At 32.8% G+C, this 18,177-nt stretch overlaps 1 protein-coding gene across 1 annotated transcript; it reads left to right on the forward strand.

The window, feature by feature from the left end:
- Positions 1–547: 547 nt before the first annotated feature.
- On the forward strand, positions 548–17,183 carry LOC124373410 (charged multivesicular body protein 3-like; the record flags this gene model as incomplete). The annotated part of the gene is given in 4 exon segments (XM_046831783.1): positions 548–727; positions 1,822–1,943; positions 6,127–6,225; positions 11,656–17,183. Coding segments are annotated over 4 exon segments (560 nt in total), but the record flags the coding sequence as incomplete, so codon positions are not given.
- Between the last annotated feature and the right edge of the window lie 994 nt (positions 17,184–18,177).

Raw genomic sequence — 18,177 nt, forward strand, 5'->3', positions numbered from 1 at the left:
TACTCAGCAGGTCCTGCATAGTGGCTGGCTGTATCCATAGTCTCTACTTAGCGATTCTGTAACCATGTAAATTATTCTGATTTGGATTAAAAAAGGTATTTTCTGCACTTTAATCCTTTAAATCACTGGGATTTAAATGCACTTTTGTTAAATGCAACTTACAATGTTAAGTAGCTGTAAAGTTTTTTTTAAAGTAATTTTTGTATTTTTCATTGCTTTGAACTGGTATCATAGTTTTATTACTGGAAGACGGCAGCTAGTAAAAATCAACAACAATGTCCATGATCTACTTTTTGTGCAGACTGGAGTTCCACAGGGGCCAACTACCTCTGCTACCCTTTTCTTAATGTTTATAAACGATTTATTAGAACTAAATTTTAAAGGAAACAAATGCTTTTTCAGACGATATTGCTCTATTTTTATTCTGAAACAAACTACATTACCCTTGCTAATTCAATTAAAGTTGGTATTTTTTAGATTGTATTAAAGTTTTTCCATTAATATCAGTATTTTAATACATTTGTATTTTCACATTATGATTTCATAGCAATACAGAGAGAAGAAGAAAAAGTGAAGCGATCATTAAAAGAAGCGGCAAAGAAAGGTGATAAAAGTGTCTGCATCATTTTAGCCAAGGAAGTGTTAAGAGCTCGTAAGGCAATCACTAAAATTCATACTTCAAAAGCTCATCTGAACTCTATTCAGCTGCAGATGAAGAACCAGCTTGGTGAGTTATAATTTTAAATGTTAATGTATAGTTTCTCTTTTCTTAAACTGATTAAGGCTCTAAACTAAAAATCATCACTTCATTATATTTTAGAAGTATAGACTAGTTTTATAAATAACCTCAGTTGCTTAGTGCATGGAAAATAGCTTCATTGATTTTGCACTTTATATAATTTTAATAATTTTACTGTTATAATAATTGGAAGCAGTAAACATCCATATCAAAACAAGGAAAAGTGCTCTTATGTTCTTGTTATAAAGTACAGTTGTTACTCAACAGATATAATTTTTAAATTGTTGTGTTGCTCAAAATAATCCACTAGGTGAGAGATCAATCTGTCTACTATGCTTTTAATGATCAATAATTTCAGAATCTATTGAAAATATTTCTTTTTTATTACTCAGTGGTACCAAGCAATTTTGATTTTTCTCAAAAGTTTATAATTTATTGTGAGCCTATAAATAATAGTAAAACTTAAGTTACCTTCCATACATAAAAAACTTCATTGTATTGCCAATGGCACAATATATCGGGTACAACGGTTATCGCAAGATAACCAGATCAAGCAACGTCGAGTGTGGCTGCTGCTTGGATAGGTGACCGCTGAACGATCCTGTCCTTGCAAACAGTCCACCTGCCTTGCCATTTCACCTTTAAGCCGTTTGTCTCCAGGTTGTGTTAGAGAGGGCTTCTTAGCCCTAACTTCATCTGGTAAAATAAGACATCTTTACTTTACTTTATCTTTTTTGTATTTTGATATACTGTATGACATTTTTTTTTAATACTAATAAATTATGTATTTTACAAAACCATTTTTAAGAATTGTGAAAACGAGGTTTAAGTAACAAACTCTAGGTTTGTTTGTGTGTTCTTGGGAATTATGTCCCAAAATTTAAACATTGGGTAAAATAAGTAACTTTCAAATTATTTTAACATGTAATGGTACTTAATGCTACATAGTTGGTGTCTGTTGTATTTATTACAACTCTACCTTGTTACAGTGGAAGATAACTGACCAGCTAATGATCTTTATCTAGGAACTTGCTGAGTATAAAGTACAAAATAACAACTTAGTGCCATATACCTTTTTACAGCCACTTTAAGAGTTTCTGGCTCTCTACAAAAGTCAACCGAAGTGATGCAGTCCATCCAAAGGCTGATTAAAGTGCCAGAGGTGGCTGCTACCATGAGGGAACTCTCCAAGGAGATGATGAGAGTAAGCATTACAATGGTATAATTTTATCATAAGCATAAAATTCAATAATTAAACAATATTAGCAAATTCCTTTTCTCATAATGATATAAGGGTACAATAGAAATTTTCTTATGGTGTTAGACATAAAGGCCTTTTTATGAGTTTAAAATACTACATGCATAATTTTAATTTAAGGAGAATTGTCCATTTATTGAATTTTTTTTATATGTTAAAGGTCACTTACTCTGTAATAAAATACTTTTTTGCTAATTTTTTTATTGCGTCCTAATTTTGTTATTACCTCTTTCAGCAATTTCAAGTATTTCTAATACACAAACCAATTTTTTTAATAATAATTAGAATTGTTTATACTTTTTGCAAATAAGATGTGTTATGATGCTATATTGTATGACATTTCAAAATAAATTTTAAAATATATAAAAGAAGCATAGTTTAATCCACCATAAAATACACTTCATAAAAGTGCCACTGAGGCGGTTGCTCACATCTGTGGTCTACATTACTTGTATATGCATGGGCAGTCTTAAATATACATCAATTGTTGTTACATCCTAATAATATTATAAATGTGAAAGTGTCTGTTTGTTTGTTTTGTTTGCTGTCACGCATAAACTATTTAACCGTTTGTACTGAAAGTTTACATGGACAGTCTTACAGTCCCTGGGATGAATATAGGCCTATTCTTATTTCGAAAATAACTCTGGGCTATGCACCACTCGTCTTTAAAGTAGTGAAAAATTCTATCTTGGTCTCTAAAGTTGTGAAATATAAATTAAAAGAGCATATCTAATGTGATCAACTGTTCATGGAACATTGTCAATTATTTTCAATTTGTTTACATTTATAGTAAATACATTTTCCAAAGAATAACCAATGTATTTCATGCAGTTTTAGATTTCAACGATTATGTAAATACTCATCTATCTATCCTAAAAAATAAGATGGTTACAATATGACCGAAAACTCCCTTTGAAGCTGTTGGAAAGAACTATGCTAGATGAAAGTTTCCTGGACTGTGCTTTGGAACTAATGTATTGATCGTGGCAACAAGGTGAACTCAACATTGGCATTGGAAATATAATTCTCTCAAACCAGCAGTGGTCATACATGTGCAACACCTACTAAATTTGCAGCAAATAACTGCTAGCAGTACAGATATGTAACAATATAGTCTAACTTTTACTTTACATTTAAAGACTTATGAAACCTAAATTAGTTAAAAGAAGTAGGCTTCTCAGAGCCGTATTTATGTATGTTTTCTGGATTGGGAAAGGGGCAAAATCAGCTATGGAACAAAAAAATACTGAAATCGGAGTAAATTACAAAGACCATAAATATATACTTTTTAACATATTTTCTTGATTGTGGGAAGAAGGCAAACTCATCATTGGCATCGTAAATATAATTCACTTGAATCATAAGTGCTCATACTGGTACAAAACCTATAAAATTGTGTGCGAAACAGCAGGAACTACTAGTTAAAAATACAGAAATCTGTACCAAACAATGAACCAACACGATGATACCAGATATCCTATTACACTATCTTAGAGAGAAATGGAGATATTTCTGAAGAACTATCTATCTATGGAGATATTTCCAGTCCACTGGTTATGTTTATCAAAACTGTCTACCTGATAAATTTGGAAAGGAAGCATAAGATACAGGGTTTCCACCTGACTGTGAAAACCGTGAAGCTGTAATTAAGCCATGAATTTAATGTACAAACTATGAAAATCTCTACAGCTTGCAATTAAATGAATCAACATGCATCGTCGCCTTAACTATGTCGTAAGGTCAGGTTTACATGTGATTAGGAATTATGCAAGCCTAATTGTGGCGATTGGTCTTTGCGCGATTTAGTAGTACACTAAATTAAATTGAGTGGTTTACTCGAATGAGCATGAGCTGGCTGACCACTACATGCAGAAACAACGATCGCAAACAACTGCCACTACTACTAGATCGAAGCCGAAGCGATGTGTCACAGTCCCAATGACTTAGTAGTTGCTTGGGTGAGCACTGAACGGTTCACACTGGCTGCCATTTGTCGTAGTCGATTGCTGAACCTCTTTGGCGTACCAATCGTTTTTGAAAGATGGATCTCAGTTGAAGAGCAGAGAGCATCTGGTCCATAGATGTTCTGTAACATATAAACATTAGCCTAATTGTTTTTACAACTATGATGTAAATATTTTATTGTTTTTATTTGCAATACATATGATGTCTGTGGACTAACTACTAAATCAAAACTTTGATTTCTTTTTATTTATTTGTTTTTGTCACTTATAATCAAATAGATCCCCCTAGAAAAATATACCCATATTTATGAATAATTGTTTACCTGAAAATTTATTATCGTTATTTATGCTACAATTATAGTATTTTATAATTAGATTTCCTCACCAGTGCCACCATTAAACCCATTTCTAGGTTTTTATCCAATACTGTTTGGCCTTTGCTGTGTAAATTAGGTGTAACTTCTTAAATACACCCAGTAACACTTGTGCCAAGCCTAGACCTCTTACTTGACCTACTGTAAGCTTCTAGCCACTCACCATCTTCTCCTTATCAGCTAATGTATAGCTTAACTTGGGTGCACTGGTTGGGTTTTCTAGCTCATCAGTAAATTGTATTCTTTTATTATAACTATGATTCAAACTATGACCTACATATCAAACTACATTAGTCATAAGTTTAGTTTTCGATATAGGCTGACTATGTTTTCCAGGAACTAGGCATAGTTCAGATATGTCTTTACTTACCAAATTGTTACTAGGTAAATTATTCTTTAATTTATTTGTGTAAGAGTCCTTATTGTCCAAATTTAAAACAGTATCCGTGATGGCTTCTGATTGGTTTTCAATAGCTGTGTTAAGCATCTCATTTTCATTATTATGAGCCACTCTAGCAAGCTATTAAAATTATTAAAGTTATTAAAATTTAATTGGTTAATATTCTAATTTGCTTATTTACTACATGTATTGACCGAGTTTTCTATATAATTTTCATTACTCCACCTTTTTGCTTCTTTAATAGCCAGCTTATAGCGCCTTTAGGAAGATTAAATTCTTCATCAGATATATCAACACAAGTTATATGGTACTAGGATTTACAAACTCCTTAACAAAATATTTATTTATTACTTTTTGTAACGTTTCTTTGTAACAACACTTTGTTTCATGTTTTCCACTGGCCCATATAGTTGACTTTGGTTAATGAGAAAGTAACATGCTTATATACATGCAAGGTACACTATAGACGGACGTTACTTATAATGTAAGTTAAAGCATAATTTATGAGTGAAAATCGTGTTATCTTTACTGATTTATGTATATTTAATTGTTCTAAACCCTAATTAATTAATGGAAAAGTTTTTTTAAGTTGGTCTATGCAAAACGTATCTCACCATCCTTGGTCTCTGGTTGAAGACAAGTCTAACGGGACCAATCAGTGAGAATCAGTTTTGTATCAACTACAGCTGACGCTCTGTAGCTGTTCATACTAGCGACAGCAATTTCCTTGTCGATGGTGATTTAGTGTGGTTTTTTTTTTTGCCAAATTTTACATTAAACAAATTATTGAGTTATTTAGTCATGCCTGACCAACTGCTGTTATGGATATACCCATTATTGGTCTTGAGTGAGATCCAACGAGGCAGTGCTGCCCCTGACTTTCCTTATCCATTGGTGATTACTCATTCACCAAATGAATTTACCCCATTCCCCAGACACCCAGTTTTTGTTGGTTGATCAGAGAAAAGAAATAGGGGTACATGGCGATTCAACATTTTGTAACACTTATGTCTTGAAGAAATAAGTGGCGACACCAAATATTTCAAAAGATGTGACCACTATGTTCGACCAATGGCAAAGACAAAGACTTCAGCCTAAGTCAATGGATGTAATTGTTTAGTATTTGTAACAAGGTGTAAGATGTAATAGACCAATGCCAGACTACCAAAACTAATAGTGATGGTTTTAATATATTCATGATCCATGTTCTATGTATGTTTACTTGATAATAGGAGGATATTAACAGTGCCCAGGTTTTCTTTGATCAAAATCTAATCGTTTTTACCCTAATAGTTTAAATGAGTACTATTCTTTTGAGACAACTTCTACAAATTAACTTCTTTCTCCAAGTATAATGTAGTAATACTCTATGGAAATATTTGTTTTAGGCTGGCATCATAGAGGAGATGATGGAGGAAACACTGGAGGGAGTGATGGATGACGGGATTGAAGATATGGAGGAGGAAGCCCAGGAGGAGGTGGATAAGGTGAGAATTATCTTAGACATTTTTACATTGACAACATAGAGGCTTTTCAATAGCATTCACACAGATTGTATTATTCTTCTTGTTCTAGTCACTTTTTATTTTTCTACATAGCAGGTTTTTATACTTTAGTAGTAGTATAGTATGATGTTTGTGTTTTTATATGATGTTTGTGTTTTTATTCTAACTATATCCTCTGTAGAATTGAATATAAAGTTTATTTTTTTAAATTATATTGAAACAAAACATTTTAAAAGCATTTTGTTTTAAAAGTTTACAAGTTGTGATATAAACTTATTTCAGTTTCTTTGATGACAAAGAAATGTTTTCTATGTAACATTTGAAGTATTTTTCATTTATCTTTCAACATGGATGCACTATTTCCTATTGAATAATCTTCTCTAAATACAAGAAAAAGTAAATATAATGTTAAAGAAAGTACAAAAACATTGTTTACATTAGTTTCTATCCACTTTTAAATAAGTATACACCAATTAATGGATTATCGAAATCTCTTAAAAGTAACTTTGCACTGGCAATGGTAGCCATAAAACTACAGTATTTTCTTGTAATAAACACTTCAAAAACTGACAACAGAACATTTTATATTGAGCAAATTCAGTGATTGTTAATCAGCCATTGCCATTGGGCTGTATGGTAAAATTAAACTGCTCTTAACTGAACTTTTAGATTAACCTTTGAATGTCACCAACTGTATAATACCAAGTATTTTCTCGCAACAACACAATTACTTGACTTATTTTTTTATAATTGCATGATAAAAATTTGGTATTATTCCATTATTTGAATTATTTCTATTGTAAATCTAATGATAAATATTGACTAGCTAGAAAAATTAATTGTTAAGTTGTTAGTGAGTAATTCATGAATAAAACTCTTGTACACATACAGTAGCGCTGCAGTAACATCTAAAAACTTACTTTCTAAATCAATTAAGAAAACCATTGTAACTTAATACTTTTAGCCCATTCCTGGTTAAAGGATATTGTAAACTCTTGATATACCAGTACTCTTGATTTCTGTACTCCGTTTACTCAATTCTTATGTCAATAAATCTTATTTCCTTATGTATGAATTTATAAAGATGATTTGGAGATAACTTCAGGTTACTGTGTTCAGTTCCACTGGTTTGCGACATAATATACTAAGGACTGGAGACATTTTTATCAGAATATTCAACAAATTCATTGCATTATCGTGAGGTCATAACCATGTGTTTTGTTTATTATAAGTTACTCGTTTCACAAGGAAATTTCTGTGCATTACCTTTTTATACCTGAGAAACGTAGAGGACTTTGAGTCTTACCAGTGTGGCAAATGAATAGGAGGAATTGGGTACCATTCAACAATTTATTAACTAACTAGTTACTCGTTTCAAAAGGAAATTTCTGTGCATTACCTTTTTATACCTGAGAAACGTAGAGGACTTTGAGTCTTACCAGTGTGGCAAATGAATAGGAGGAATCGGATACCATTCAACAATTTATTAACTAACTAGTTACTCGTTTCAAAAGGAAATTTCTGTGCATTACCTTTTTATACCTGAGAAACGTAGAGAACTGAGTCTTACCAGTGTGGCAAATGAATAGGAGGAATCAGATACCATTCAACAATTTATTAACTAACTAGTTACTCGTTTCAAAAGCAAACCTTTAGTTCTTTGGCAGCAATAATAGGCTATATCTGTAAAGTACAGATTGATTTTTCAGTAGTTACTATAAAATATTGGCCTTTGTATACTGCATATTAAAACTGAATAAAGAAAATACTGTTTTTCAATTTAGCTTATTTACAAATATGGAAAAATGTATTCTAAAACTAGTCAATTTGTTACGTAAGTACCAATGAATTAAAAAATAAAATAAAAAGAATGAAGGAAAACATTGTCAGCTAGGAAAGTTATGGCCCCAGTTTATTGGAGTGCTAAGAAATCCCACTCGTTGACTTTAAAGAACATAGTATGGCCGTCACTTCTGAAGCCTACTGTGACAATCTGAAAAAATGTATATTATCAATATACATAAAATATAGAAACACCATTAGACTCACTTTCAAGTCCCAGGATCAAAACTAGGGGAGAGGGCAAGCCAAGGCCGTTCAGGTTTTAAAATTTTAGCATACAAAAGAAGTATCAAACCAAAATTTAAAGAAAATTGTGTATAATTATAAAATTGCTTTATGAACTATGTTATTACAATTATTTGCCTGAAACAAATATTTGTATTCTAGTTACATGTCTTATACTAGTATATTTTTCTCTCAATCCTATCCTGATTTTCCTTTAAAAATTTTTAAATATACCCATCAAACACAACCCATTCAATCTGCCCTTTCTCATTGTACTTCTCAGCCAGGTCTTTACTCTTGGAAGGGTACTGAAATATTGTTCAACATTAGCCATAATGGATAAGAAATCACTTAAAATGAGGAGTGCATTCCTTGTTCCAGGGCGATAATATTAGCCTCCTCCAAAAGTACAGCCACTGCAATATCCTTCCATTTTTATCCTGCTAAATTTTTCTTTTTTGACAGATTATACCACAAATCTAATTCTGCAAAAATATCACCCTACTCATAAAATGTAATGAAAGACTTTGTATTTTGTCCCAAATATTTTGAAGTAAGTTTTGGCATATATGAAGGATGAAGATAGGATAAGGTAGCAGGTGTATTTTCGTGTGAAAATCTAACATTCAATGACAAATTTAAGGGAGTCAAGATAAAAGATGATCAATGACCATCTCTAGTATTCAATTGCAGTCTCAGATGGTGGATTACTACTTCTGTGTATTTTCTTTTAAACAATTCGTGGACGACTGAACGCTGTATCTCTGTGATATTATGTTATTTTTTAAGTAATTCATTGGAAACAAATTCAATTTCTTTTCGTCCTTCTTGATAACATCTAAGTTTTAACCAATATGTTACCTCACCATAGTCAAAATCCATATTTTTAACTTTGTAGAGCGTTCACAACGGGTTCCAACATCACAAGTTCTTTGCAATCATGATTAAACCTATGAAGAAAATTGGTTTAGTAACTGCACAGTGCAATCGTTGGACAAATTTTGTTGTAGCATAGTTTCTTACGACCAAGAGATGTTCTAGCGCTAATTCTGCTGAAAATTTTCTAATGCTCTTGTATTTCTCAAACTATCTGGTCTCATGGTTTTTATAGATAAGGATCTGTATTTCTACGGGGTGGTGACTCACGAAAGAAGGATATTGTAATCTTAACTGTTGCAATTAAGTTTCTTATTTCCAGTAGTTTACAAGCATCATTGACCACAAGATTTAGTTTGTGGATGGAGCAGAAAGATATATTGTACTTTTTCCTCAAAATGGACTATATACTATCTTCTGTTCTAGTCATTGTAAAACATCCATCAAATCCAAATCTAACACAATTCTCTGTTGAAAGATTCTGATCAAGTAAAAAGCTCTTAATTGTGCTAGCGATTTTAGGGGTGTCTTGAGATTTAGCTCAACATAGTCTACAAATTCCTTTCTGATTTTTTCTTTATTCTCATCATAAAACCACAATCCGATAGAAAGCTGTTCTTTTCCAGTGATATCTGCTGTTTTATAGGCCATTACAGCATAAGCTTTTGCTTGTTTACAATCTTCAATAATTTTTCCTGTGACAACTTATCACATAATCCTTATAATCTGACTTCAAAGAGACTCCCTTATCTCCTTCATTTTATAATTAATGAATGAAACTACACTTTAAAAAAAAATTCTTCCACTATAATTAATATGTATTATAGAGAAAAATATAGTTAACAGTTAGCATCTCACATTCACAGGGAAGAAAAAAGTTAAAATAATTGCCTCCACAGGATTTGCAAATCACACAAAGCATAGAGATGTGGTATACTAAATAAGAACTAAAGAAGTGGCTATATTTTGAGGCTTGCAAGAAGTTAATCAATTTACAGGGTCTTTATAATAAGTAAACGGACTGAGCCTGCCCCGCTCCATCAAAGCGTCTGCTAACCGGTATCTGGTGCTGTAGTGGTGGTGGGGGGTCTAGTGAAAGGGAACCGGGCTGCAGCAGTTGCCTCCAAGCGCTTGGAGAGTTAGTATCGAGCGAGAGCGGAGTGCATGTTCAGTTACCCTGTCGGAGTGAAAATGGAGAGTACGATCGAGCAACGTTTTAGCATTAAATTTTGTGTCAAACTCAAGAAAACGGCCACGGAAACTCTTCAAATGATTCAAGAGGCTTACGGTGAGGATGCTCTGTCCAGAACTCAGGTGTTTCAGTGGCACAAAAATTTCCGGGAGGGCCGCGATGACGTCCATGACAAACAGCGCGTCGGTCCTCCATCAACGAGTCACACGGACACAAATGTGCAAAAAGTGCGTGATGTGTTGAACAGTGATCGTCATCTGAGCATTCGGGCTATCGCAGATGAGGTCGGAATTGATAAGATGACCGTTCAAAACATTATTAAGAACGATCTGGGCATGAGGAAGATCTGCGCGAAGCTGGTACCCAAACACCTGACTGATGAGCAAAAGAAGTGTTGCTGTCGCTTCGGAAATCCTTGATTGACTGCAAACCGAACCAGAGTTTTTCAACCACGTTATTACAGGAGACGAGACGTGGGTTTTTTAATACGATCCTGAGACGAAGCGGCAGAGTTCGGAGTGGCACACACCGGCGTCACCACGTCCGAAAAAAGCGCGCATGAGCAAATTGAAGGTGAAGTCGATGCTCATTGCTTTCTTTGACGTGAAAGGCATTGTTCACAAAGAGTTTGTGGCACCCGGTCAAACTGTAAACGGCCAGTACTACAGAGAGGTGCTCCGTCGACTAACCGCCCGGGTTCACTGAGTCCGTCCGGAGATTGCCGATTCGTGGATTCTCCATCACGACAATGCACCGTCGCACACCTGCCTGCTCGTCACCGAACAGTTGGCAAAACAGTCGAAGCAACATTGCCACGGCCTCCTTACAGCCCGGATATGGCACCACCGGACTTCTTTCTGTTCCCCAAGATCAAGAGACACCTTAAGGGGACGCGGTTCGGGAGTCTGGAAAACGTTCAACGTGCTACGACGAGGGCTCTAGACAACATCGAGGTTGCCGACTTCCAGGGAGCGTTCAGGGATTGGAAAATACGGTATCAGCGTGTTATCGACTCCAATGGGGACTACTTTGAAGATTTCTAAAAAAAAATTGTACATATTTTGCCAATAAAAAATTTCCTGAAGTCAGTCCGGTTACTTATTATACAGACCCTGTATGTGGTTCAGCAGCAAATGAAGTATTTCACCTGTAATATTGGCTAGAAAATCTTCAAGATCAGCTTTTTTTTATAATTAGTTAGCTATGATTGGTAGAGGTAAAATTATATATTTGTATCATGCAAATGTGAAATTGTTTCTAATGCATATCTGCGGCAGGTTCTCTGGGAGCTGACCGCTGGAGCACTGGGTCAAGCACCGGCCGTGGTCTCAGACAGTCTACCAGCAGCGTCAGTCACAGAGTCAACTTCTGCTGAGGTCGAGGACCCAGAAGAGTTGGAAGAGATGCAGAGTAGGCTTCAGAAGCTTCGCAGCTAGTCGACTCTCCTGCCTAGTTTCTTACTTAATTTATTATTCCAAAGTATATATTTTTGTATTTTAAGAGCTATATTCATGTTGTTTTTGTTTAGTTAGTTGTTAAGCATATTGTGAATGCCTATAACTGTTTTAGATTTTACCATGCGTCTTGCAAATATTATAAAATGAAACTATGCATTTTAATGTTAAATCTCCAATGATATATTAAAAAGGTATTGAAATTTAAATGAATGAAATTGAAAAACAACTTCAGTTTGGGTTCTTGTGTCTGACTAATTTGTTAGGTAATGAACATGAAGTTTTAATTACAATATAGGCAATAACTCACAATTTTTAGTTGCAAACTATATAGTTTTATAACAGTGGGTTCTATAACCTACCTTAGAAAAGAAATTTAATTACATTTTTCTTAAATGTACATTGAAAGTTTACATGGCATTTCTTAACCCTTCCCACCGCTGTAGATTGATATATTAGAATGGCAGACGTTGACCAAAACGCCAAATACAGTTATATCCGATATTATAAATTCTCTTGGAGAATTTTGTAGTTCACAAAAGGCCTACGAAATTCAATTCCCGGTGCATGCTTATTGCGGTTGCCAAGGAAGTATATATAAACGTCCTGCACTCGAGCGCTCTTTGTCTAACTCCAACCACCTGCTCCCAGAGCCATAACCAAACTTATCCATGGCATGAATGACTCCTTTCTCAGTTGTCACGAGTGTATGTCTACTTCGTATCTCGTTATTATTCTTCATCATGTGGTAGTGTTGTGATTAGTTTGAAATATTTCTCTTATTTTATAGTAAAATTTTACAACGAAGTAGAAAATATTTTTGAAATAAACAGTTTTGTAAATAGTTCTTTTTTATTTGTATTATTAAATACGCTAATTTTAAATAAAATACCCTGTTTGATGATACATTTTTTGCTTTTACATTTGATAATTTAGCTATGAAAAAAATTAGCTTTAAGCTTACCAAACAAACAATTTGTACTTGTTTTGGCATTACAGGAAAATTATTGGATTTATTACTGGCGTGTGAAGGGCTAAGAACTCTGTAACTTTTATTGTATATGTAAAAATAACTGTCAAACCGTTCATTGTTTATTTTGGAGAAATGAAGAAAAAATTTACTTGCACCTAGAAAAGGGTATGGCCTACTGTAAATAGTATAATATAATTATTAGTTAACCTTAAAAAGAAATAAAAATATCTCAGCCAGGCATTATTTATGTTATTTTGTAAATGATTATTTTACAACAAACTTTTGATTATTTCCAAATAATTAACACAAAATTAAACTTTCAAGTAATGATTAAAGTAATAACACTAGTTTGGGTCTTACAGGAATTTTCTGTGAGAAAAAAATCTCTTTTGTTTTTTTTATACATCTTTGGAACAAGAGTAACATAAGAAAATAACTAAAATCACTGCACCCAAATAGCAATACTTAATAATAATAGTAATAGCATTTCAAGTATTTTGGAGTAAATCTCCTGGTTGTGCTGCTATGATTTGGAGTATAACAAACTTCATGTATAGTATGCAACTCTAATTGGTTTCTTTAACTTTTTTGTCCTATCCAAACGGAAAAAAAATACTTAAGTTGTGATCTATACCCCAGTTATTACAAATAACAATAAAATAAGTTCTGTTGGGATTTCTTAATTTTACTTGCTGTTTCACATAGGTGTGGTATTAATCCTGAATTATTATCTCAAGAAGAAGTTTATAACATCTTGTGTTGGCTGCCTCTTGCACTTTTTTGGTGCTTATTTTTAAAGGAAAAGGTCATTCAAAATCCTGGCAATTTGGGGATTTAAAATAGCAGTTAAATTGGCTAACAATGTAAAAGTTTGTTATAATAGTTGAACTAAGTGACATTGTTGTCATGGTTACTGTTGGATTTTTAAAGTAATTTTGTGTTTTTATGTTTTAAGTATTTATGCCAATTATAAAACTTTTATTCAGTTTTTATACTTTTATTCCATTTTTACAAAAAAGCAGCATTAAAACTAAAAAGTGACATAAATGTTAAGTAAAACTTACTGAGTGTGTTTTTTCACCGCTCAGATTTCGCGTTCATACAAAATTTTGGTAGAAACAATACTCGCAACTAAGCAATTCGCTTTTTAATTTTCACCTTTGAAGTAATATTTTTGGGCTTTGTTTTGCTCTTATATTTTATCATCTAATCTAAAAGGTTGAATGGTTATTTAACAAGTTTCAAAAAAGGTGCAAGTCTCACTAGTAATGACAAAATATTAAAAAATTAAATAATTAATTTTAGTTTAACAATTCAACAAATAACAGTCAGGAAAAATTTACAGGCTTCATCCTTCACTACTCTAAATACTAAAACTAGGCTAGAAATGATTTTTTTTAATGCTAATAAAATATATACACATCAACGTTTAAAATCTAAGAACTGACAACTAACCTAACTCATCCACAGGACAATGTAGGACTTACATCTATCATGTACACTGGGGCTCCATCGCAGGATGGTAGACACATTTGCATGAGAGGGCCACACCATAATGCCAGGAGACACCCAGCTGGACTAGGGTCCAATTGGTCTAATCTCAGATACCTAGAGAGCCAACAATAAAGGCTCATCCATGTCTTCTACTACACCTCTATCGAATGAGACAGGCAAGCAACCATAGGCAAAAGACCAAGGACCTCATCACAACGTCCACTGTAGGCAATATTGTGGCAAAACATTTGTGCAGTAACGTCAATTTTCAGCACCCTAACGCCTACAACCACTGACATGAAATTTGCTGTACACGAAGCGCCAGTTAGCAAATTATGTCTCATAAAGGAAGTGGTTAGAGGTGGGACACAGTGGTAACTTGAACCACTTTGCCCTGATTCAGCTTTGATAATATGGCGGACCAATACCTAAACTGTGAAACCAGGCAGGGTGATATACTGGACTGTGAACTCATCCACTAAGGAGCTATGAGCTGGAGAGATGATCAAGAGCAACAAGCAAAAAATGTTATAATTGATGAGGTATTTTTATTGAACTTTATTAAATTCCAAAATATACAAAATGTTTCAAAATTTTTTCTGAGTAACAAATGTTGCACTAAAGCATGAACAAAAATTAGAACAATTTTAAAAACAGAAAATTATACCAAGTAAAACACACTAATAGCTGATAGTGTCAGCTGATTCTCACCATGCTGACTGAACTTCTCACAATGTTCCAAATTAGTACTTCTAGTTTTGTCAGTACATAAAGGAATCTTTCGTACGTTTTACTTTACAAACATAAATATTTAATAAACCTGTAATATCTGTAACACACCATAAACATTCCTCTTTATGAATATAACACTTTGAGTGTTAAATCAATTGATTGTTAAGCTGCAGTTCATTGATGTATGTGGATAAGAGAATAATAAGGAGTAAATTATACATGGTTAACCAGTTAGATGATAAAGGTGTGTAGAGTAAAGAAAGTGAGTTATGTTTTTGGTTTACCCTTGAACTAACAATGGACAATTGAAGTTGATCTAAACTGCGCACAAAAAATTCCAATGGACTACAATCGATTTGGTGTATCCCCATTTTACAGATCTGTTTTAATTCATGTGTCAATACCATTATCATGATTCATATACCTCATTAATCGGAAAGAAATGTTTATTTCAGTGGTGTATTTTGTTTTTTTCTGTATTGGTAATAGTGATGAATCTGCAATGCAAAGAATGTTACAAGATGAAATGATCGCTTGGTCTGTGTTATTGAATATAGGTCATTTGAAAGAATGAAAGGATTTTGGACATTTACTATTGTTGTATGTTACAAAAATAGAACATCTGTTTGATTGAAATCAACCCTCTCCTTCAGATGTAAAAAAATTCTAATACATAAGGATAAAATGTGCAAAAGCTATAGTGTGGCGATGAACTTGTCAATAACAGCATAAAGTCCAGATTGGTGAGACTAAACCCAAGCAAACAAAGAGCACATCACAACACGTAAGGGAAGGCTGTGTAAAAAAAACAATGCCGGCACCTGTAGTATTGTGGAAAATATTTCTTTATCATCAGTGGTTTTATTTTACATTTGTACATTATGATTTTGTAGATATAATTAGTCTTATTAAATATATTCTTTATGTATTTTGTAAGTACATTTGTGATTATATAAGTAAATGTGTGCATAATTGTTGGATTAATCAACTTGTGTAATTTATTTTGGAATATTCTGATTGTTAGTTGATAAATATAAACATGCAAGTATTTCTCTTTTATAGTACATGTTATGTTGACATTTAGATATAACTTAAACATGCGTAGTGGAAATTATTCTATACTATTCACATTTATGAATTATAATGTTTTTCTTCATCAAAACATGTACCACATCATATTTTCAGAAAATTAGAACATTTTGTGTATTATCAAATTTTAAATGTTATTACATTATTATTCTTCATCAGATCCAGTCTCACCACTTTTAAATGAATATTGTTTTTATTTCAAACTTATTTTCTTGAAGTAAAGTTTACTCTTTAAATGAACATTTGAATAAGCTATAATTATCTAGAAATACTTGTGAAAAACTCTTTTTTAAGTACTTAATCATAATTTGACGTTCTTTTTAAAGACTTAAAAATATTTCAAGATTACACCATAAAACTAATTTATGAAGCACCTGGATTTTGAAAGCTTTGAGCTCATTCATTAGCAACAATTCTTAAAGGAGAAACATGACAATTATGTTGAGTAGTGCACTTGAGATCTTGAAACTTAATTACAGCAATGATGACAACTTCCCTAGCAATGTATTGTACGTAGGGTTCAAACTTGGTTTCCTTTATGCCCCTCTAAAATGGCTGCTTTCTTCTTTTGTATCTGATATCTAATTTGGTGGCAAGAAGTTGAAACAAGTTAATAAACATGTCAGTTTCCATGTGGTTTAAATCATTGGCAGCACCTTTTTGTGATGAAGTAAGAGCTTGAATCACATTATAACAAGTCTTATAAATCTTACTATTGTCTTGCCTCTTTTAATATCAAAACAATAATTGATTTTATGTAAATTATTGTAAACTTGTTAGTGAGAAAATTTTTTAATATATTTATGTTATTATTACAAAAAAATTCTAACAAAGGAAAAGAGAAGATATTTTCTGATCAGTTTATTTATCTTAAAATTACTGTATGCAAATAAATGAATTGTCCTGGTATTATTAACAGTTTTCATAAATAGGTTATCAATGCTTTTGCTGTGCCTTTTACATATAATCTACGGCTTTTAATGTACGGAGAAATCAACATTTCTGTTTGTTTTTAAATAATTGCATTATTTATAATTTTCTGAAATAAATTTGGATTAAAAATTATTTTATTTTATATTCCAATTATTTACCCATTTTGTATCAACTGTATTTTTATTGCAATAAAAATATCAGCTCCATGAGGGATGCATGGGAGTGAGACTTAAACTGCACAGACGAACAGTCAGATAAACCTGTTAATATATATATTTTACTATGGGATCATTGTTGAATTCATCTTGTAATGGTAGTGGTAGATATTTAACAGATGAAGAGGTTGACAAGAGGCTTGCTAACCTGAATTCTAATTGTGTACTAGTTATGAAACAAACTACAAGTCTTCACATTAGACTTTCGCTCGAATGAAGGTCAAGGTCAAGATACCGATCTTAATCTAAAAATAAATATAATGTTAGATCCAATTAATACTAGGCCTGACTTCAAAGGGCACTACTGTAGCTTAGTTACTATTGACCAAAAATAAGACCAAGTTTTTAAAGTTTCCAAAATGTATTTTTCTAAACAAAAAATATGAAAAACAGGATGAAGATTTTAGTTATGGCTAAGAGTCATAAAAATGCTAACAAAAAAGTTGTGTGCCTCAAGAATAAATATTGTAAACCCCTTTTGTTGTCAAGCTATGTTCTGTATTTTCAAGAAGAAATATCTAGTGTAAATAGTAAGATAGTCCTTATTGGTGACAGCTATGTAAGGAATCTGGTGGAACTATTTCAGCCCCTCCAAGCCTCAATATAATGTTCTAGAATACTGTTATCCTGGCACACTGATAGGACATTTTGGAAAAGTTGTGTTTATTGGTACAATCAATAAGTAAGAAGGATATTGTGTAAGTAGTGGGCAGAAAAAAAGAGTACCTAGGCTGGTCGGGATGAGTAAGCATAAGCTTCCTGAACTAAAATTTTCAAATAGTTATTTCTCTATCCATACACACACTCCTCTTATTATATTTAACAACTTTTTAAATAGAAATTACTTTGTGAGCGTTTTCATCTTGTTCGAAACCATCATAAGGAGTTTAGCTTTATTGACTCAAGAAC

The sequence above is a fragment of the Homalodisca vitripennis genome, unplaced genomic scaffold (genome assembly GCF_021130785.1).
Source record: "Homalodisca vitripennis isolate AUS2020 unplaced genomic scaffold, UT_GWSS_2.1 ScUCBcl_5490;HRSCAF=12228, whole genome shotgun sequence".
Taxonomy (NCBI): domain Eukaryota; kingdom Metazoa; phylum Arthropoda; class Insecta; order Hemiptera; family Cicadellidae; genus Homalodisca; species Homalodisca vitripennis.